Here is a 23,665-nt window from a genome sequence, read left to right as displayed (position 1 = left end):
CATAAATATCCTGGAGTTAAGAGCCATTTACAATGCTCTAAGCCAAGCAAGACCTCTGCTTCAAGGTCAGCCGGTGCTGATCCAGTCGGACAACATCACGGCAGTCGCCCACGTAAACAGACAGGGCGGCACAAGAAGCAGGAGGGCAATGGCAGAAGCTGCAAGGATTCTTCGCTGGGCGGAAAATCATGTGATAGCACTGTCGGCAGTGTTCATTCCGGGAGTGGACAACTGGGAAGCAGACTTCCTCAGCAGGCACGACCTCCACCCGGGAGAGTGGGGACTTCACCCAGAAGTCTTCCACATGATGATAAACCGTTGGGAAAAACCAAAGGTGGACATGATGGCGTCCCGCCTCAACAAAAAACTGGACAGGTATTGCGCCAGGTCAAGGGACCCTCAAGCAATAGCTGTGGACGCTCTGGTAACACCGTGGGTGTACCAGTCGGTGTATGTGTTCCCTCCTCTGCCTCTCATACCCAAGGTGCTGAGAATTATACGGCGGGGAGGAGTAAGAACTATTCTCGTGGCTCCGGATTGGCCAAGAAGGACTTGGTACCCGGAACTTCAAGAGATGCTCACAGAGGACCCGTGGCCTCTACCTCTGAGAAGGGACCTGCTCCAGCAGGGACCCTGTCTGTTCCAAGACTTACCGCGGCTGCGTTTGACGGCATGGCGGTTGAACGCCGGATCCTAAAGGAAAAAGGCATTCCAGACGAAGTCATCCCTACTTTGATAAAAGCCAGAAAGGATGTAACCGCAAAGCATTATCACCGCATCTGGCGGAAATATGTTGCGTGGTGCGAGGCCAAAAAGGCCCCGACGGAGGAATTTCAACTGGGTCGATTCCTGCATTTCCTGCAAGCAGGAGTGTCTATGGGCCTAAAGTTAGGATCCATTAAGGTCCAGATTTCTGCCCTGTCAATTTTCTTTCAGAGAGAACTGGCTTCAGTGCCTGAAGTCCAGACGTTTGTTAAGGGAGTGCTACATATACAGCCTCCTTTTGTGCCTCCAGTGGCACCCTGGGATCTGAATGTTGTTTTGGATTTCCTAAAATCACATTGGTTTGAACCACTCAACACTGTGGAATTAAAATATCTCACATGGAAAGTGGTCATGTTGTTGGCCCTGGCTTCAGCCAGGCGTGTGTCCGAATTGGCGGCTTTATCCTGTAAAAGCCCTTACCTGATTTTTCATACGGACAGGGCAGAATTGAGGACTCGTCCTCAATTTCTCCCAAAGGTGGTTTCAGCGTTTCATCTGAACCAGCCTATTGTGGTACCTGCGGCTACTAAGGACTTGGAGGACTCCAAGTTGCTGGACGTTGTCAGGGCCCTGAAAATATATGTTTCCAGGACGGCTGGAGTCAGAAAATCTGACTCGCTATTTATCCTGTACGCACCCAACAAGCTGGGTGCTCCTGCTTCTAAACAGACTATTGCTCGCTGGATTTGTAGTACAATTCAGCTTGCGCATTCTGTGGCAGGCCTGCCACAGCCAAAATCTGTAAAAGCCCACTCCACAAGGAAGGTGGGCTCATCTTGGGCGGCTGCCCGAGGGGTCTCGGCTTTACAACTCTGCCGAGCTACTACTTGGTCAGGGTCAAATACTTTTGTAAAATTTTACAAATTTGACACTCTGGCTGAGGAGGACCTGGAGTTTTCTCACTCGGTGCTGCAGAGTCATCCGCACTCTCCCGCCCGTTTGGGAGCTTTGGTATAATCCCCATGGTCCTTACGGAGTTCCCAGCATCCACTAGGACGTCAGAGAAAATAAGAATTTACTTACCGATAATTCTATTTCTCGTAGTCCGTAGTGGATGCTGGGCGCCCATCCCAAGTGCGGATTATCTGCAATACTTGTACATAGTTATTGTTAACAAATCGGGTTATTGTTGTTGTGAGCCATCTATCCAGAGGCTCCTCTGTTATCATGCTGTTAACTGGGTTCATATCACAGGTTGTATGGTGTGATTGGTGTGGCTGGTATGAGTCTTACCCGGGATTCAAAATTCTTCCTTATTGTGTACGCTCGTCCGGGCACAGTATCCTAACTGAGGCTTGGAGGAGGGTCATAGGGGGAGGAGCCAGTGCACACCAGGTAGTCCTAAAGCTTTTCTTTTTGTGCCCAGTCTCCTGCGGAGCCGCTATTCCCCATGGTCCTTACGGAGTTCCCAGCATCCACTACGGACTACGAGAAATAGAATTATCGGTAAGTAAATTCTTATTTTCTGCTGCAGGGTACACTGGGCTCCTCAAGGAATGGATAATGGGGTGTAGAGTAGGATCTTGATCCGAGGCACCAACAGGATCAAAGCTTTGACTGTTCCCAGAATGCATAGCGCTGCCTCCTATATCACGCCGCCTCCCTGCACAGGATCTCCGTTTTGTAGTTGGTGCTGCAGTAACAGGCACTTAACAGAGGCTCTGCTCCAGGCAGCCCTAAGAAGAGCTTTTTGTCTGAGGAAAAAAGTGAAGACTTCAAGGGCAGCAGCAGTGTTACATGTCAGTGGACATTCACGGCTGCAGCTTCGTCTCTTCCCAGCGGCGCTGTACACTCCCGAGCCCTGGTTGCCGGGTAACTACAGCAGGAGGCTCCGGTTTTCTTCTTGTCAGGCACACACGACGGGGGCTCTCCGGGATCGCGTGGCCGCGCTTCGGGAGGTGGTAAGTGGGACCCGGTCTTTATCGCGATCCGGCGCGGTCAGTGGGAGGCGGGCCACGCGCACTGGCGGTGGACACTGTGACAGTACAGGCGATCCCACTAGATCACCAGGGCATGGGACAGGTCAGGTTTTCTCTATAAACCGTTTTATTAGAGCCCGCAGTACCCGGTGGTTTTGGACCTGAAGCCCCTCCCTCAGCCCCAGGGCGCCATTTTCTGCAAATGTTCCCGCCCTGGAGCTGCATATCTGTCTCTCCCTCACTCCCTGGCAGTGTCTGCAGCGCCATTATCCCTCAGCTCACTGTTCCTGGGAATGCTTGGGCAAATCCTCCTATGTAAAGCCGCCTGGTTGTCAGTGCTGTGACTTAACAAGACACTTAAGTATTCTACCTGCCTTTTTAGTCAGTGTTAGTTAAGAAAGAGTGCACTTAGTCAGGGTTTCCTAGTACAATTACCCTGTGATATACATCAAGTTCTTACTGTAGTGTTATATCTATTGTTATATAGCTGTGTAAGCTAGTCCAGTGCAGTATTATTGTCAGTAATAACCTCTGCATTGTACAAACTGTGACTATTTGTTTGTGCATTTGATAGCTGAGTGGTGTCCATTTCGTGTCTTTCACTCAACCTGCTATCCCTATATTCCAGAGGTTTCCAAACTGTGTGCCGTGGCTCCCTGGGGTGCCTCGGGACACTTGCAGGGGTGCCCTGGGTTGGTGGTCCAGGACCAATTCAAATAATTCATGGTCAATGTAATAGGCAAAACCGATGCTGGTGGCTGCCAGTCATAAAATATGTGGTCAAACAGAAGCAAATCTTGTCCCTCACCACACAACTGACCCTAAGGATGACATATAAACGCAATCTACTTAATGTAATATTTCTTTCTAAATTTCTCAATAAGAAAATGTTTTGCCTAGGGGTGCCGTGCAAAAAATTCTGATATTCTAGGGCGTCGTGATTCAAAAAAGTTTGGAATCCACTGCTATATTCTATAACCTGAGGGGCTTGGTGCGTCGGGTTTTATCTGATATAGGATTTTCACAAAGATATACTGTATTACGTATTTTTCTCTGTGATTTAGTCACCATATTTCTCCTTTATCTCTGCTGGTGCTGACTACACTGCGCAGGGGTTTGGGCTAGAGGTATTGTGTTGCTGACAAATTGTACTGTGTTACCTGATACTGCAAGTTATATCATGTCTGCTTCTGAGGGTAACGGTTCTGGGGCTGAACACACTGTTGGTGTTGCTGAAGCCGCAGATACCTATGAGGAGAATATAGCAGCTTTTGGCTCTGGTTCGGGGGGCTCCTTGCCTCCCAGTGGGACGGTGGCAACGGGGGCAAATAATGACCCGCCGTGGGCCGTTTTTTCCATGCTTCTGCATACGCTAATTCATAAACTAACATCCCCTATGGGACCCCCAATGCCAGTACAACCGTTTGTGGTCCCTGCAGCTAACCCGCCGTGGGCGGACGATTTATCTGCTTAATTAAAGAAGTTGAACCAGTCCCTGACTACTAAAAAGTCTGACCGTCGCTCGCCTACGTCCAAGGGGTCCTCTAAGCGAGCGCTTGTCTCCTCACAATCCACTGCTGTCACTGACACCTCGTCGGATGAAGACGGCACTTATACTGACCCCACAGGTTCTGACTCAGATACGGCTGATGGGGACGGTGGTTCACATGTGGATGTTCCTGATCTTTTGGAGGCTATTAAGTTAATTTTACAGATTACGGATGATCCCGAGCCATCCGTTCCTCCTAAGAAACCAGATAGGTTCAAGCGTCAGACGGTGATTAAACAAGTTTTACCTCACTCTGATCATCTAATTGAAATACTTCAGGAACCCTGGGAAAACCCGGGTACGAAGTTTGTGCCTCAAAAGAAGATACTGGCTCGCTATCCCCTTGCGCCGGAGCTGTCTAAGAATTGGGAAACGCCTCCTCCAGTGGACTCACATGTGGCTAGGATGGTGGTTTCCTCAGCTCTACCGGTTACCACCGTCACGTCTCTAAAAGAGCCTACGGATAAACGTGTGGAGGGTTGTCTTGAAGCAATTTACACCCTCACGGGTGCTGCACAAAGGCCCACTATTGCAGCTTCTTGGGCTGCAGAGGCCATTGAAGCATGGGCCTTGGAGTTAGATGCTGAAATCTCCTCTGACCATGCTAGACAATGCTTGTCTTATATTGTCACAGCTTCTTGTTATATTAAAGAGGCGACTTCTGATGCCGGTATCCTAGCAGCCAAGGCCTCTACTACGTCAGTCCTGGCTCGCCGGTTATTGTGGCTGAGATCCTGGTCTGTGGATCTGGACTCTAGAAAAACCCTGGAGGTACTCCCTTTTAAGGGAGATATTCTGTTTGGGGAGGATTTAAATAAGATTGTGGCTGACTTGGCTACTGCCAAAACTGCCTGTCTGCCAAGTACTGCTCCTTCTGTGTCGAAGGCTAAAGGTACTTCCTTTTGCCCCTTTCGTCCTTCAGGTAAAGCAAAAGGTCAAGTGTGCACTTCCAAACCTGGTAAGCCCAAGCCCAAAAGAGCCTGAGCGACCCGTCAGCCAGCTTCCAAGACTGATGAGCCTGCCACATGACGGGCCCTCCTCTGGGGGATCCCAGGGTGGGGGGCCGGCTTCTAGGGTATACCCAGGAATAGTTGAAGACCACTTCAGATGCCTGGGTACGGGAAGTCGTCACTCGAGGTTACGCCATAGCCTTCAAAAACAGACCCCCTCATCGATTTTGCCAGACAGATGTCCCGTTGGACAATACAAAGGCAAACACTCTACATTCGGTGATACAGACCTTCCTGGATACAGGAGTCATAGTACAGGTGCCCCTGGCTCAGAGGGGCCGGGGGTACTATTCTCCGCTGTTTCTAGTCCCGAAACCGAATGTGTCCTCCCGGCCCATTCTCAACCTCAAGGCATTGAACAGGTTTGTGAAGGTTTCCAAGTTCCGGATGGAAACCCTTCGCTCTATAGTTCTGGCCTTGGAACCTGGGTCTTCATGGTCTCCCTGGATATACAGGATGCTTACCTGCATATTCCTATAGCAGTGTCTCATCAGCAATACCTGAGGTTTGCGATTGGCAACTGCCTTTACCTGTTTCGGGCGTTATCTTTTTGGTTTAACAACGGCTCCGCAAGTCTTTACACACCGGATCAGGTCTCAAATGATCTCATTGACTCCGGAGGTCCGTCTGTCGCTGCTCTGGTGGCTCCGGGACCAACAACTGTGCAGGGGCCGTCCGTTCTGGATATCCAACTGGGTCCTGTTGACGACAGATGCCAGTCTAAGAGGTTGGGGCGCAGTGCTGGAGCAACACTCCCTTCAGGGGCGGTGGACCAAGGAGGAGTCCCTCCTCTCGATCAATATTCTGGAGTTGCGGGCGGTCTTCAGTGCCTTGAACCTAGCCCAGCATTTAATTCAGAACCGTCCTGTTCAAGTACAGTTGGACACCTCCACCACAGTTGCTTACATAAATCATCAAGGCGGCACTCGAAGCCGCCTAGTCTCACGGATTCTACAGTGGACAGAACGCCATCTACCGGCCATATCGGCAATATTCATTACGGGAGTCCTGAATTGGGAAGCGGACTTTCTCAGTCGTCAGGACGTACATGCCGGCAAGTGGGGCCTCCATCCAGAAGTTTCAACTCCTAGTGGAAAGGTGGGGCCTTCCAGACGTAGATCTGATGGCGTCTCGACACAATCACAAGGTTCCGGTCTTCGGAGCAAGGACAAGGGATCCTCAAGCAGCATTTGTGGATGCGCTGGCGGTACCGTGGAGGTTTCGGCTGCCGTACGTGTTCCCTCCGGTGTCCCTCCTGCCCAGGGTATTTCGGAAGTTCAAGCAAGAAAAAGGAATTCTGCTTCTAATAGCTCCAGCGTGGCCCAGACGGCACTGGTTCTCAGACCTGCAAGGCCTATTGTCAGAGCGTCCAATTCTACTTCCACAACGCCCAGACCTCCTCGTTCAGGGTCCCTGTGTCTACCAGGACCTAGCCCGGCTGTCTTTGACGGCGTGGCTCTTGAAGCTTCCGTCTTAAGGGCTAAAGGGTTTTCTGAGGCGGTCATTCAAACAATGTTGCGGGTCCGGAAACCGGCTTCGGCTCGGATTTACTATAGGGTCTGGCGTTCTTACTTTGTTTAGTGCGCATCTAACGATTATGACGCTTCCAAATTTAGTATAGCCAAGTTGTTGGCCTTTCTTCAGCAGGGCCTGGAATTAGGCCTGCGTCTGGCCTCCCTCAAGGTTCAAATATCTGCCTTGTTGGTGTGGTTTCAGAGAAAAATTGCGACCTTACCTGATGTGCATACCTTTACTCAGGGTGTGTTGCGTATCCAACCTCCCTATGTCCCGCCTGCGGCTCCTTGGGACTTGTCGGTGGTTTTGGAGGCGTTGCAAGAGTCTCCGTTTGAACCTCTTGGTTCAGCTGACATTAAGTGGCTTTCCCTTAAGGTGGTGTTTCTGCTGGCTATTGCTTCAGCTAGACGTGTGTCGGATTTGGGTGCTTTGTCCTGTAGCTCCCCATATCTGATTTTTCACCGTGACCGGGCGGTTCTTAGGACTCGTCCCGGCTATCTACCTAAGGTGGTTTTTTCGTTCCACCTTAACCAAGAGATTGTAGTTCCGGCACTTGTTTCTCCTGATCTGTCTCCCAAAGAGCGGTCTTTGGATGTGGTACGGGCTCTCCGTATCTATGTGAAGAGAGCTGCTCCTATTAGGAAATCTGATTCTTTTTTTATTGTGTTTGGGTTTCACAAACGTGGCTGGCCTGCTCACAAGCAAACTCTGGCCAGATGGATTAGAATGGTGATTGCACATGCTTTTTGTGAAGGCTGGTCTCTCTGCTCCTGATCACATTAAGGCCCATTCTACTCGGTCTGTTGGACCTTCTTGGGCGGCCCAACGTGGTGCGACCCTTGAACTATTGTGCAAGGCGGCTACGTGGTCCTCTGTGAATACGTTCATAAGGTTCTATGCCTTCGATACTGCCGCTTCCCAGGATGCTTCCTTTGGACGCCGGGTTCTTGTGCTCGCTACAGTGCGTCCCCTCCCATAAGGAACTGCTTTAGGACATCCCCATTGTCCATTCCTTGTGGAGCCCAGTGTACCCCGCAGCAGAAAACGAGTTTTATGGTAAGAACTTACCTTTTTTAAAACTTTCTGCGAGGTACACTGGGCTCCACAAGGCGCCCACCCTGACGCAGTTAGCTTCTTTGGGTTGGTATGGCATTAGCCGCTGACACGTCTCCTGTCGTGAGAATGTGGTGTTGTGGCTACTAACCGTTGTCGTCTCTCTTCTTGCTACTGCATTGGAGTGGTTAACTGAGATCCTGTGCAGGGAGGCAGGGTGATATAGGAGGCGGCGCCATGCATTCTGGGAACAGTCAAAGCTTTGAGCCTGTTGGTGCCTCCAATCAAGATCCTACTCTACACCCTATTGTCCATTCCTTGTGGAGCCCAGTGTACCTTGCAGAAAGAGTTTTAACAAAGGTAAGTTCTTACCATAAAACTCATTTTTAGTGTTATTTTATTTTGGGTGTTTAAATAGCATGAAGGTCCAACTGATTTTAAGACAGAAGATCTAGAGGAAGAAGAAGAGACGTATGTGACTGATACGAAGGCAGAAGATATAGAGGGAGAAGAAGAGACGTATGTGACTGATATGAAGGCAGAAGATATAGATGGAGAAGAAGAGACGTATGTGACTGATATGAAGGTAGAAGATGTAGAGGGAGAAGAAGAGACGTATGTTACTGATATGAAGGCAGAAGATCTAGAGGAAGAAGAAGAGATGTATGGGACTGATATAAAGACAGAAGATATAGAGGGAGAAGAAGAGACGTATGTGACTGATATGACGGCAGAAGATACAGAGGGAGAAGATGAGACGTATGTGACTGATATGAAGGCAGAAGATATAGAGGGAGAAGATGAGACGTATGTGACTGATATGAAGGCAGAAGATACAGAGGGAGAAGAAGAGAGATGTGAAAGGGGTGATCAGCAGTGTGAGCAGGAAATCCCTACAGATATCACTCCAGGTGAGTAATTATTCATGACTCTACATGTAAATTAGCTGATATATGACACATAATCCTCGCTGTGTGCTACCACATGTGATATTAATCATTTTATTCCTTGTTTCATAATAACTACATATTTACTTCTCAATATCCAATAACGCTGGTATGCAAAATTAGGTAATTCCACCAATCTAACATACTGAGACAAACCCCACAGTCTTGGATATGTCACTATAGGCATACACCAATCATTACACTGTAGCTCCTCTGCTGTCTCTGTGCTTGGATACCGGTTGGGACCACTTCTGTATCTTTCCTTGTCTATGCTAATGCTACCTAAATGCGTAGCTGGGAGGTGTGTAAGGATGATGTCTGGAAGGGTCGTTGGCTTGGAAGGACTCCGGTCCTGTGATGCCGGCTGGGCGGTGTGTAAGGGCAATGTCTGGAAGGGTCGCTGGCTTAGGAGGTTTCCGGTCCTGTGATGCCGGCTGGGCGGTGTGTAAGGGCGATGTCTGGGAGGGTTGTTGGCTTAGGAGGACTCTGGTCCTGTGATGCTCGCTGGGCGGTGGGTAAGGGTGATGTCTGGGAGGGTCGTTGGCTTAGGAGGACTCTGGTCCTGTGATGCCGGCTGGGCGGTGTGTAAGGGTGATGTCTGGGAGGGTCGTTGGCTTAGAAGGATTGCAGTCCTGTGATTCCAACTGGGCGGTGTGTAAGGGCGATGTCTGGGAGGGTCGTTGGCTTAGGAGGACTTCGGTCCTGTGATGCCGGCTGGGCGGTGTGTAAGGGTGATGGCTGGGAGGGTCGCTGGCTTAGGAGGATTCCGGTCCTGTGATGCCGGCTGGGCGATGTCTGGGAGGGTCGTTGGCTTAGGAGTACTTCGGTCCTGTGATGCCGGCTGGGCGGTGTGTAAGGGCGATGTCTGGGAGGGTCGTTGGCTTAGGAGGACTTCGGTCCTGTGATGCTGGCTGGGCGGTGTGTAAGGGTGATGTCTGGGATGGTTTCTGGCTTAGGAGGACTCCGGTCCTGTGATGCCGGCTGGGCACTGTGTATGCTTGGAAAGTGTAACTAGCCAAAAGTATTTTCTATGGAGTGGTCTGATGTAACTGTTTTATCTGCATCTGTGGCCGGGTCTATACTTTCTGCTGGGTAATGTGGTTTAGTTACATGTTATTCCAATGTTTTATAAATATTTGCTCTTTGTTCAATTCTAATTGTGCTAAATGCTTTATAGTTTGCAATCTAATTAAGTAATCATCTATAGAAACCAAGGACCTTAGGTCCTACTAAGGTTCTTTGGGCACTTTTTCATGTTTTGGTATTCCCTTAAAAAAGCTGGGGAGCCAAAAAGTTTTTCACATGTCTGGCCTTTTTGAAAACAATGGAGGTCATTTTATCTAGATTGGCACAAAGAAGAGCCTATCATTTATCTTTATAATGTTCGGGACTTTCCTGGCCGCCACATTGTATTTAGATGTAAAGGAGAGACTCTAGTCTTTATTTATCTTGCTCGGTCAGTTTTTCCTGTTTACCGGCAGTGTCTGAAATATTTTTATTCTCGCGCTCAAGGGGTTTCTGTTTGTAAGTGACCATCTTGGATCTAACTATCCCAGAGAAGTATTAGATCAGCCCCTGAAATATTCTAGGGATCTAGTCTTGCTCTTCAAAAGAGGCAACCAGTTTGTCTGCTTGTTCTCTGTACGTGTTTTCAGAGGTGCAATTCCTTCTTACACGAAACAGTTGACTTTTAGGTACATTGTTGATCCAGGTCTTGTTGTGATTGCTTGAGTAGGGTATGAAGCTACATACAACAACCAGTTTCTTACAAGATTCGACTATAACCATATCCTCTGCCGTAACATCAAGAAAATGAATACGAGACGGCTGATGTGTGTGTTTGAGAGATAGCCCATATGTGTTGTTATTGATATAGTCCTCAAAATTATTTACTGAAGAAACGTTCCCCATTCCAAATGATGAATAGGTGGTCCATATAGCGACCATAGAGGACTAGGTTCGCAGTGTAGGGACCTTCCCAGATTAGGGTGCTCTCAAGGTCACCCATATAGATGTTTGCAAACCTGGTCCCCATCGCAGTACCGAAGACCTGAAGATAGTGACAGTGATCAAACAAAAAATAATTGTGAGAAAGAATAAAAGAGATGGCCTACTAAATAAAGTGACGCTTCCTCTCTCAGATGTTCTTGTCTTAGTCCAGGTCCAAGCCCAACAGCATCACGCGGGATGTTCGTACACACTGCTTGGACATCGCATGTAACCAAGAGGTATCGGGGGTCCCACTCCAAGCCCTCAATTAACTTGATGAACTCTGATGTATCACAGATGTGTGATCTCAGAGAGGAAGTGTGTGGCTGCAAATAGCAATCAACATAAAAATACAGATTAGAAGCAAGACCCTCCATACCAGAAATAATAGGATACCTTGGGAAATTCTGAAGTGTTTTGTGAATCTTGGGAAGGTGATAGTAATTGGGGGTGATGGGGTGGAGGGGGTAGAGGAAGTCAAACTCATCTCGTGTAAGGACACCATCTGTAATGACCGTTTGCAATAGGTCTTTGGGTGCTAATTGATATTCCGCAGTAGGATCATGCTTTAAGGGTCTAAAGAAGATTCTATCCGACAATTGACGCTTGGCTTCCTTCACTTAATCATCAGTGCTTTGTACTACCACCTAGGGAGGCCAATCCCGGGATCGGTGGGATCCCGGGATTTGGGCCCAGAAATGCCGGGATTCACGGGATTATTCTGCGCATGCGCGGCGGCAGGAGGGTTGGTGTGTAAGTAATAATACTTACTCATTTAGGCGGGCAGCAGCCATGAACAAGTAGAACGCGCGCAGCACTTCAAATGGAGCGCCGGCCGCCAGCCAATCAGGGCTGACGGACCGGCAGCCAATCGGGGAAGCTGCAGCGGCAGCCAATCAGGAGCGACTGCTGCGGCCGCTTCCCTGATTGGCTGCCGGTCCGCCAGCTCTGGTTGGCTGGCTGCCGGCGCTTCATTTGAAATGCCGCCGCGTTCAGTGTTTTAATGGTTGCCGCCCGTCTAATAGTAAGTACTATTACTTACACCCACCCTCTCTCCCTCCGTGCAGCCTTCCTCCCTCCCTGCTGCGACCTACACCCTCTGTCCTGACTGAGTCCCGCACCGCTACCTACTACACCCTCCCTACCTCCCGCACCGCTACCTACACCCTCCCTACCTCCCGCACCGCTACCTACACACTCCCTCCAGCGCTGCTCCCTACAATTTTCTCTAATCCCTACTGTAATCCCGGGATTGATCGTTTTTCAATCCCGAATCCCGGGATTGAAAAAACGGCCCGGGATTGGCCTCCCTACTACCACCCCTCCTTCCTTATCTGCCGGCTTGATGGTCAGGGAGGGGTCACCTAGAGAGAGAGAGTTTTAAATGCTTTCCTCTCCTCCGGTCTTAAATGAAACCAAACAGGGATGTATTTTAGAGTCGCATAAGAGGCGGAACTCTTCCAAAGTAGTATTATAGAATGTTTCTATAGCACTACTTTTTATGTTGAATAGGAAAAAATTGGGATTTGTTTTTTAATCTATTTTTGGATGCAGTGTTAGTATCAAAAAGAGGGTACCATAGCCATTAGACAGATCATCAGGATCTGCGTTCCTAGTAGTAGATCATTCAAAATATTCAAACCAGACTGATCTGTTAGGGTCAAGCAGAACAACAATATTCATATCTCGATGCCTGTCGGTAGCTGCGCAGAACCTTTTCCTGCATAACCCTCTCACAAATCTATTGAGTTCAATGAAGAGCTCAAAGAAATTGGGCTGAGATGTGGGTGTAAAATTCATCCCGTTAGATAGTATCTCTGTTGCGATGGTATTGAGGAGAGTTTTAAAACCTCTTTTGGTTTCAATGAAACTGCTGGTTTTTCGTTTTTCTTTCCTCCTAGTCGCCCTCTTGGTCTGTATCTCTTGCCCTTTTTGGGGTTCCAGATAGTGGTTCGTATCGGTTGTAATGTTGGTACCTGGATTCCTGTAATACCGATTCTCTCCTTCTCCATTTGTCTAAAAAATTACTTTTTCTTCAGTGGAGTACACTGTGTTCCACAGGGAATACATAGGGGTGTAGCGATGGATCTTGATCCTGAGGCATCAACATGCTAAAGCTTAGTTTAGACTGTCCCAGGATGCATTGCGGGGCCTCCTCTATATAACCCCCTGGTGCCTGCATAAGCAGGTCACTTAACAGGGGAACTGCGCTAGGCAGCCCTGAAAAAGCTATTTAGAAGACTTCAAGGGCTGCAGCACTTCATACGTCAGTGTAACATACTGTGCTGCGGCTCCATCACCTCCCCAGCGGCGTTGCATAATCCCGCTGTCTCTGTTCCCGGGTACTTGCGGCGGAGGTTCCTAGGCACACCACCTCAGATGCTCTCCTGGATCGCGTGGCTGCTTCTCAGGGAGGAGGTAAGAGTGTCCCCCAGGCGGGACCCGCCATTAAATCACATTCCGGTCACGGTCTAAGGAGACGGACCGCGACGCTGGCGTGGACACTGTGGCTGAGCAGGGACCCCACTATATCCACCAGAGCAGGGGAGCACAGGTCGGATAATACATTATCCAATTTAATAAGGCTCCATAGTACCAGGTGGTGAGGACCAGCATAGATAGGGGATAAGGTGCTTGACCTGTAGCCCCTCCCCCAGCTCGGGTGCCATCTACTGCTGGTGTTCCACTGGGTGTTGCTTCACACTCTCCCTCACTCCCTGACAGAGACTCTGGGCTCCACAGGGAATGACATTGGGGTGTAGAGTAGGATCTTGATCCGAGGCACCAACAGGCTCAAAGCTTTGACCTTCTTCCCAGAATGCCTAGCGCCGCCTCCTCTATAACCCCGCCTCCAGGCACAGGGGCTCTGTTTTGTAGTTTGTGCCATGCAGTAAGCAGGCATACAACAGGGGAGCTGCTCCAGAAGCCCTGAGAAAAAGCTTTTAAAGAAAAATAAAGATTTCAAGGGCTGCAGCAGAGACACTGTTTGTGTTAGATGTCAGTCAGACATCTCCTGCTGCAGCTCCATCACCTCCCCAGCGGCGCTGTACACTCCCGCGCCCTGGTTGCCGGGTACCTACAGTGGAGGCTCCGGTTTTCTTCCAGTTAGTCACACACACGACCGCTGGACCCCTGGATCACGTGGCCGCACTCAGGGAGGAGTTAAGTGGGTCCCCCCCGGCGGGACCCACTGTAAATCGCGATCCCGCGCGGCCGGTGGGAGGCAGGCTGCGTGTGCTGGCGTGGACACTGTGGTAGTACAGGGGCCCCACTAGACCACCAGGGTAAGGGCACAGGTCGGTTTTTTTCTCATAAACCGTTTATATAAGCCCACAGTACCCGGTGGTTAAGTCCAGCAGGGGGATAAGGCTTTGACCTGTAGCCCCTCCCCCAGCCTCAGGGCGCCATTTAGAGTAAATGTTCCCGCCCTGGAACTGCATCTCTCCCTCACACCCTGTCAGCGTTTGGGCGCCTTTAGGACACGCTGAGCTGATCCTGGGACTGTTTGGGCAAATCCTCCTCTGTAAAGCCGCCTGCATGTCAGCGCTGTGCATTTTAAAGGACACTGAAGTATTCTACATGTCTGCTGACAGTGTTAGTTGAGAGAGAGTGCATTTAGTCAGGGTTATATAGTACAGGTACCCTGTGATAAACATCCAGTCTTTACTGTGCATTGTTATATCTATTGAGTGTATAGCTATACATAGTACTATTCTGTATTGCGAGTCCAGTGCAGTTTTATTGCATGTCATAATTTCTGCATTGTACAATGTGACTCTGTGTGTGCATATAGCTGCTGTGTGACCTCCATTTCATGTATCTCACTCAGATTGCTATCCCTATATTCTATAACGTGAGGGGGCTAAGTGCGTCAGGTTTATCATTTAATATAGGTAGTTCACAGGGTATACTCAGTGTGTATTTTTCTCTGTGATTTTAAGTCACCATATACCTCTTGAATTCCCTGTTTGTGCTGATACACTACACGGGGGTTCTTGTCAGGTATTGTGCTGCTGATATTGTACTGTGTTGCCTTGCATTGAGCTTTCGGATATGTCAGCTAGAAAGGGCAACGGAGCTGGGACTGATCCCACATTGCGTGGTAGTGACGCTGCAGACAAATTTGAGGAAAACATAGCAGCTGAGGGTTCAGGTTCTGGGGGATCCTTACCCCCAAGTGGTACTGTAGCAACAGGGGTTCAAAATGACCCACCTTGGGCTACCTTCTCCACGCTATTGAATACGCTGGTAACTAGACTAACGCCCCTATGGGACCTCCTGTGCCAGTACAACCACCATGGGCAGATCAACTGTCCGCTCAGTTACAGCAATTGAACCAATCACTGACTACTCAGAAGTCTAACCCTCGCCCGCCTAAGACCAAGGGGTCCTCTAAGCGGGCAATTACTTCCTCACAGTCCACCATCGTCCCAGACACCTCATCTTATGAGGATGGCGTTTATACTGACCCCACAGATTCTGATCCCGATGCTTCTGATGGGGAATCTGTTTCACAGGTGGATGTCCATGACTTGTTGGAGGCTATCAGGCTCATTCTTCAAATTACTGATGACCCGGAGCCTGATGCTGCCCCTAAAAAAACGGGCAGGTTTAAACGTCAGAAAGTGGTTAAACAAGTTTTACCTCACTCTGACCATTTACTTGATATACGTCAGGAATCTTGGGAGAATCCAGGAAAGAAATTCACGCCTCACAAGAAGATGCTGGCTCGCTATTCCCACACGGCGGAGCTAAGTAAAAATTGTGAGACACCCCCGCCAGTGGATTCGCAGTTGGCATCCTCAGCTCTGCCGGTAACTACCGTCATGTCTCTGAAAGAACCGACGGATAAACATGTGGAGGGTTGTTTAAAGGTAATTTACACCCTAACTGGTGCTGCGCATAGGCCCACCATTGCAGAGGCCGTAGAAGCGTGGGCTCAGGAGCTGGAGGCGGAATTGCCTTCCAACGCTTCTGATCATGCTGGGCAATGTCTGTCCTATATATTCACAGCGTCTCATTATATTAAGGAGGTGGCTCCTGATGCCGGTATTCTGGCGGCCAAATCTTTTACTACGTCCATTTTGGCTCACCGGATTCTCTGGTTACGGTCCTGGTCTGTGGATCTGGACTCTTAAGAAAACCCTGGAGGTACTCCCTTTTAAGGGAGACATTCTTTTCGAAGAAGACCTCAACAAAATAGTAGCTGACTTAGCTTCTGCTAAAACAGCATGTCTACCTAGTACTGCACCTTCGGTGCCGAAGGCTAAGAGTACTCCCTTTCGCTCCTTTCATCCTCCAGGGAAAGTAAAAGGTCAGGCGTACCCGAAACAGGTGTGCACTTCCAAACCCAATAACTCCAAACCCAAACGGGCCTGGGCTGCCCGTCAGCCTGCTTCCAAAACTGACAAGCCTGCCGCATCACGGGGCAGGCCTCCCTCTGGGGGATCCCAGGGTGGGGGGCCGACTTCTAGGGTTTACCCAGGAATGGTTGAAGACCACTTCCAATGCCTGGGTACGGGAAGTCGTCACTCAAGGTTACGCCGTATCCTTCAAGAATTGTCCCCCTCATCGATTTTGCTTGACAGGTATCCCTTCGGATCAGGTGAAGGCAAAAACTCTTCATTCAGTGGTACAGTCCCTCCTGGACAGGAGTGGTAGTACAGGTGCCTCTGGCTCAGAGAGGCAAGGGGTACTATTCACCGCTGTCCCTAGTCCCGAAACCGAATGAGTCCTCCCGGCCCATTCTCAATCTCAAGTCCTTGAATTTGTGAGGGTCTCCAAGTTTCGTATGGAAACTCTTCGCTCTATTGTTCTGGCATTGGAACCTGGGGATTACATGGTCTCCCTGGACATACAGGATGCTTACCTGCATTCTCCCATTGCAGTGTCGCATCAGCAATACCTGAGGTTTGCGGTCGTCAACCTCCATTACCAATTTCGTCCGTTACCTTTTGGTTTGACCACAGCTCTGCAAGTTTTCACCTAGGTTATGGCGGTAGTGACGGCTGTACTCCGTCGTCAAGGGGTCAGGATCCTACCGTACCTGGACGACTTGTTGATCCTGGCAAATTACCCAGAAATTCTCCTACGCCATCTGGATCTGACTATCCAGTTTCTGCAAGCTCATCAACTGGAAGAAATCTTCCCTGGTCCTTGCTCAGAGCATGGTGCACCTGGGGGTGTTGTTGGACATTCACAACCAGCGGTTGTTCTTGTCTCAGGAGAAAGTCCTGAAGCTTCAGGACAGGATTCAATGCGTCCTATCTCGTCCGCAAGTGTCGATACATTCGGCAATGCAAGTGCTAGGTCTAATGGTGTCGGCTTTCGACATGGTGGAGTATTCTCAATTCCATTCCCGCCCTCTGCAGAAGCTAATTCTTGCCAAGTGGGATGGCCTGCCTCACCGGATCAGGTCTCAAATGATCCGTCTGTCTCCGGAGGTCCGTCTGTCACTGAGCTGGTGGCTTCAGGACCAATGATTGAGCAGGGGTCGTCCCTTATGGATCTCCAACTGGGTCCTTCTGATGACGGATGCCAATCTGAGTGGTTGGGGCGTGGTGCTGGAGCAACATTCCCTTCAGGGTCGGTGGACCAAGGAAGAGTCTCTCCTCCCGATAAACATTCTGGAACTGCGGGCGGTGTTCAATGCTCTGAACTTGGCCCAGCATTTTATACAGAACTGACCTGTTCAATTACAGTCTGACAATGCCACCACGGTGGCATACATCAATCATCAAGGCGGCACTCGAAGCCGCATGGCAATGAGGGATTCTTTAGTCGGCAGAACGCTATCTGCCAGCCATATCGGCCGTGTTCATTCCGGGGGTCCTAAACTGGGAAGCGGACTTTCTCGGTCGTCAGGACGTACACGCCGGAGAGTGGAGCCTCCATCCAGAAGTGTTTCAACTCCTCATGGACAGGTGGGGCCTTCCAGATGTGGACCTGATGGCGTCTCGACACAATCACAAGGTTCCGGTCTTCAGAGCAAGGACAAGGGATCCTCAAGCAGTGTTCGTGGACGCACTGGCAATTCCATGGAACTCCGGTGTCACTGCTGCCCAGAGTAATAAAGAAGTTCAAGCAAGAAGGAGGAATCCTACTTCTGATCGCTTCCGCGTGGCCCAGACGGCATTGGTTCTCAGACCTTCATGGTCTCTCGATAGAGTGCCCTCTTCTACTTCCACAGCGCCCAGATCTCCTCGTTCAGGGCCCCTGTGTATATCAGGATTTAGCCCGGTTGGCTTTGACGGCGTGGCTCTTGAAGCTTCTGTCTTGAGGGCCAAAGGATTTTCTGAGGCAGTCATTCAAACCATGTTGAAGGCCCGGAAACCGGCTTCTGCTCGGATTTACCATAGGGTCTGGAATTCTTACTTTGCTTGGTGCGCATCTAACAATTATGACGCTTTCAAGTTTAATACGGCCAAACTTTTGGCCTTTCTACAACAGGGCCTGGACTTGGGCCTTCATTTGGCCTCCATCAAGGTTCATATTTCTGCCTTGTCGGTTTGGTTCCAGAGAAAAATTGCGACTTTACCTGATTTACAAACGTTCACTCAGGGTGTGTTGCGGATTCAGCCTCCAAATATCCCGCCTATGGCCCCTTGGGACTTGTCGTAGTTTTGGAGGCGTTGCAAGGGTCTCCGTTTGAGCCTTTTGAATCTGCAGACCTTAAGTGGCTTTCTCTTAAGGTATTGTTTCTGCTGGCTATTGCCTCTGCTAGAAGGGTGTCAGATTTGGGTGCCTTGTCTTGTAGGTCACCATGACTGATTTTTCACCGTGATCGGGCGGTTCTTAGAACACGTCCCAGGTATTTACCTAAGGTGATGTCTTCTTTCCACCTTAATCAGGAGATTGCGGTTTCGGCTTTTGCCTCTCCTGAATTGTCTTCCAAAGAGCGGTCTTTGGATGTGGTACGGGCTCTCCATATCTACGTGAAGAGAACTGCCTCCATCAGGAAGTCGGATTCTCTCTTTGTGCTGTTTTGGTTTTCACAAACGTGGCTGGCCTGCTCACAAGCAGACCCGGGCCAGATGGATTAGAATGGTGATTGCACATGCTTATGTACAGGCTTGCCTTCCAGCTCCTGTTACCATAAAGGCCCATTCTACACGGTCGGTTGGACCTTCTTGGGCGGCCCGCTGTGGTGCGACCCTTGAACAATTGTGCAAGGCGGCTACGTGGTCCTCAGTGAACACGTTCATAAGGTTCTATGCCTTCGATACTTCCGCCTACCCAGGATGCTTCCTTTGGACGCCGGGTTCTTGTGCCCGCTACAGTGCATCCCCTCCCATAAGGAACTGCTTTAGGACATCCCCGATGTGAATCCTTGTGGAGCCCAGTGTACCCGCAGCAGAAAACGAGATTTATGGTAAGAACTTACCGTTGTTAAATCTCTTTCTGTGAGGTACACTGGGCTCCACAAGGCGCCCTCCCTGACGCACTTAGCTTCTTTGGGTTGGTATGGTATCAGCCGCTGACACTTTTTCCTGTCGTGAGAATGTGTGGTCTGTGGCTACTAACAGTTGTCGTCTCTTTTGCCTGCTACTACATTGGACTGGTTAACAAAAACTGAGCTCCTGTGCACGGAGGCAGGGTTATAGAGGAGGCGGCGCTAGGCATTCTGGGAAGAAGGTCAAAGCTTTAGGCCTGTTTGTGCCTCGTATCAAGATCCTACTCTACACCCCAATGTAATTTCCTGTGGAGCCCAGTGTACCTCGCAGAAAGAGATTTAACAATGGTAAATTCTTACCATAAATCTCGTTATCTGCATTGTCACTGTGACTGTGTGTGCCTGTGTTTGCTGTGTGGATTTAACTGTCAGTGTATTATAAAGTGCTGCGCAGTATTTACAGTTAAGTGTATTTTACTGTTTATTTTATTCACCTCATACCGCATTTTTTCTCTTCTTGTGTTTTGCATTTTCTGCCACATAAATAGGGGATTTATTTGCAGGTATTTTATTTGTCTGGCTATATCGTACTATTACGCTCTAAGGTTACATTCACCATAATGTCTACCACAAAGGGCTGGAAATCCGTGGACGCTCCTACATCATGCAGGGGGGAGTTTTGAAGGATGATCTGTGTAATATATGTCATACATCTCCCAGTCTGCCCACTGCTCCTGTAGCCACCTTGGGTGGCATTCTCAAATATGCTTAATATGCTTGTGGCACGCCCTATGGGACCTCCTGTGCCATTGCAGCCACATATTGTCACTATGGTAATTCCGCCCTGTGCGGATACTCTGTCTACCCAGATAAAACAATTGAATCAATCTTTGGTTAGACAAAAACCTACTCCACGTCCCTCTGCGGTCAAGGGGTCATCTAAGCGGGCCGCCTCCTCATAATCCACTAATATCTCAGATGATACTTCTGATGAGGATGGGGAATATACTGACCCGTCAGACACTGATACAGCTGCTTCTGACGAGGAAACTACAACGCAAGTTGATGTCCCTGACCTAGTGGAGGCTATTAAGATGATTCTACAAATCGATGATGATGTAGATCCCACTACTACGTCTAAGAAACCTGATAAATGTAAACATCAGAATTGTAATCCCACAATCTGTACTGTGTCCGTGATGGCAGTATCTCCTACCAGCATTACCATCTTCTCTGTTACTGACAGCAGTATCTCCTACCAGCATTACCATCTTCTATGTTCCTGACAGCAGTATCTCTAGCAGTATCTCCTACTAGCATTACCAAGTGCTCTGTTCCTGACTGCAATATCTACCGTCAACAGTCTGGTGCCAGTTCCAAGTCACCTGTTGTTCATTCCAGCTCTGGGTTCCATGTAGCAGGTTCAAGGTCTGTGCACCTGTGTTCAGGTCCCAGTCCTGAGTGTCCCATGACTGTTTCCAGTCCTGATTTCTCTGGTTCAGACTCCAATTCTGGGTTTCGTATCTCAGGCCTTCGGTACCCACAGAAGCTATGCCACTCATCTAGGTTAAGCCCAGAGGAGCAGGAGTTTCATCAAGGTCCCCAGCGTCAGCTTTTCTCCTACTAAGCTAGCTAGGGACTGGATCCAGATCTCCAAAACTCTGTATTCATGACAGAATTGCTCTATCCTTTCCCCTAGTACTTGTCTGTGGTTTTACTGCAATATTCTTTGGCTCTTTGTGTTTGCAGTCATGTGATGGTGTACAGTTGTACATTGTATTTACGCTTTGTATTTATATCTAGTTTTTGTCTGCATTTGCGTTCACCCTGTGGCACTTAATGATTATAAAATATTTTTGGGACGCTATAATCTGCTCGTCGGTGTAAAACAAGATGTCTGTTTCCTTACATATATTTTCTTTTCAGCAGGTGGACTCAAATGCAGCAGTGACATTAACGGATATCTCGGTTTATCTCCAGATGTGGTGATAGAAGATAACATCATCACAAAAAATTCTCAAGAAGAATACCCTATTACCCTAAATATATATCCAGCATTCTACGGTGCAAATATGTCATATAATCCCTCTAATCATGAGGCATGTCCTCCTGGTAACTTACCTCATGCAGGTGATACAATAACTTCCTGTTCTAATTCTGGTAACAGTTGTTTACATCAGTCAAACTTTGTTACACATGAGAGGACTCACACAGGTGAGAAACCATTTCCATGTCCTGAGTGTGGGAACTGTTTTACAAGTAAAACAGATCTTGTGAGACATCACAGCAGTCACAAGGGTGACAGACTTTTTTCATGTCCTGAATTTGGGAAATGTTTTACACGTAAATCTGGACTTGATATGCACCAGGGAAGTCACCCGGGTGACAAACCATTTCCATGTTCTGAGTGCGGAAAATACTTCACACGTAAATCGGGGCTTGTTAAACATCAGAGACTTCACACAGGTGAGAAGCCATTTAGATGTACTGAGTGTGGGAAATGTTTTACAGAAAAATCGTCTCTTGTTAAACATTACAAAACACACACAGGTGAGAATTCGTTTCCATGTCCTCTGTGTGGGAAATGTTTTAAACAGAAATCCGATCTTACTAAGCATCAGAGAACTCACACAGGTGAGAAACCATTTTTATGTTCTGAGTGTGGGAAAGGTTACACGTGTAAATCAAGCCTTATTGTACATCGGAGACTTCATACAGGAGAGAAGCCGTTTTCATGCTCTGAGTGTGGGAAGCGGTGTACAGAGAAATCAGATCTTGTTAAACATTTGAGAACTCACACAGGTGAGAAGCCATTTCCGTGCCCTGAGTGTGGGAAATGTTTTTCAGACAAATCAGCTCTTGTTACACATCTGAAAACTCACACAGGTGAGAAACCATTTCCATGTTCTGAGTGTGGGAAATGCTTTACACGTAAACCTTATCTTACTATACATCAGAGAACTCACACAAGAAACCGTTTCCATGTTCTGAGTGTGGGAAATGTTTTACACCAAAATCACCTTGTGTTCTGATATCAGAAAATCCACAGCAGTCATAAGCAATTTCTTTGAACTAATGGATATGAAACAGGATTATAGCATCACTCTATTGATTATATTAATCTTAATTAGAAACTAAACATACAGTGCATCCGGAAAATATTCACAGCGCTTCGCTTTTTCCACATTTTGTGAGTTTTTTTTAATTTATTAAAAATAAGAAACTAAGAAATCACATGTACATAAGTATTCACAGCCTTTGCTATGAAGCTCAAAATTGAGCTCAGGTGCATCCTGTTTACACTGAACATCCTTGAGATGTTCCTACAGCTTAATTGGAGTCCACCTGTGGTTCAGTTGATTGGACATGATTTGGAAATGCACACACCTGTCTATATAAGGTCCCACACTTGACAGTGTATGTCTGAGCACAAACCAAGAATGAAGTTAATGGAATTGTCTGTAGACCTCCGAGACAGGATTGTCTCGAGCTACTAATCTGGGAAAGGGTACAGAAAAATATCTGTTGCTTTGAAGGTCCCAGTGAGCACAGTGGCCCCATCATCTGTAAATGGAAGAAGTTCAGAACCACCATGACTCTTCCTAGAGCTGGCTGGCCGTCTAAACTAAGCGATCGGGGGAGCAGGGCCCTAGTCAGGGAGGTGACCAAGAACCCGATGGTCACTCTGTCAGAGCTACAGCATTCCTCTGTGGAGAGAGGAGAACCTTCCAGAAGGACAACCATCTCTGCAGCAATTCACCAATCAGGACCGTATGGTAGAGTGGCCAGATGGAAGCCACTCCTTAGTAAAAAGCACATGGCAGCCCGCCTGGAGTTTGCCAAAATTCTCTGGTCTGATGAGACAAAGATTGAACTCTTTGGCGTGAATGCCAGGCGTTATGTTTGGAGGAAACCAGGCACCGCTCAACACCTGGCCAATACCATCCCTACAGTTAAACCATACTTGCCTACCTGACCCTCTCCATGAGGGAGAAAATGCTCTGTTCCTGGACTTTCCTGGTAATGTAGGATTGCCATCACCTGTGGTGAGCTAGTTAATTGATAAGAAAGGTGTTTCACCACAGGTGATGGCAATCATACATTACCAGGAAAGTCCAGGAACAGAGCATTTTCTCCCTCATGGAGGGGGTCAGGTAGGCAAGTATGAGTTCAACGTGGTGGCAGCATCATACTGTGGGGATGTTTTTCAGCAGCAGGAATTGGGAGACTAGTCAGGATAGAGGAAAAGATGAATGCAGCAATGTACAGAGACATCCTGAATGAAAATCTGCTCCAGAGCGCTCTTGACCTCAGACTGGGGCGACGGTTCATCTTTCAGCAGGTCAGCGACCCTAAGCACACAGCCAAGATATCAAAGGAGTGGCTTCGGGACAACTCTGTGAATGTCCTTGAGTGGCCCAGACTTGAATCCGATTAAACATCTCTGGCCAGATCTGAAAATGGCTATGCACCGACACTTCTCATCCAACCTAATGGAGCTTGAGAGGTGCTGCAAAGAGGAATGG

General features: G+C 48.6%; 1 protein-coding gene across 4 annotated transcripts in view; it reads left to right on the top strand.

The window, feature by feature from the left end:
- Positions 1 to 23,111, top strand: part of LOC135056984 (zinc finger protein 436-like) — a 76,196-nt gene extending 53,085 nt beyond the window's left edge. For 3 of the 4 annotated variants that reach the window (XM_063962811.1, XM_063962812.1, XM_063962809.1), the window contains 2 exons: positions 8,230 to 8,722; positions 21,066 to 23,111. In XM_063962811.1, the coding sequence (XP_063818881.1) occupies positions 8,230 to 8,722; positions 21,066 to 22,171 (1,599 nt within the window). In that variant the 3' untranslated portion in view covers positions 22,172 to 23,111. The remainder of the gene's footprint in view (positions 1 to 8,229; positions 8,723 to 21,065) is intronic. The other variant, XM_063962813.1, reaches the window with a different exon arrangement.
- The last annotated feature ends 554 nt before the right edge of the window (positions 23,112 to 23,665 follow it).

This window comes from Pseudophryne corroboree, chromosome 3, assembly GCF_028390025.1.
Source record: "Pseudophryne corroboree isolate aPseCor3 chromosome 3, aPseCor3.hap2, whole genome shotgun sequence".
NCBI lineage: Eukaryota > Metazoa > Chordata > Amphibia > Anura > Myobatrachidae > Pseudophryne > Pseudophryne corroboree.
Note: the sequence above shows the minus strand (reverse complement) of the source record. Positions and strands in the feature narration are given on the sequence as shown.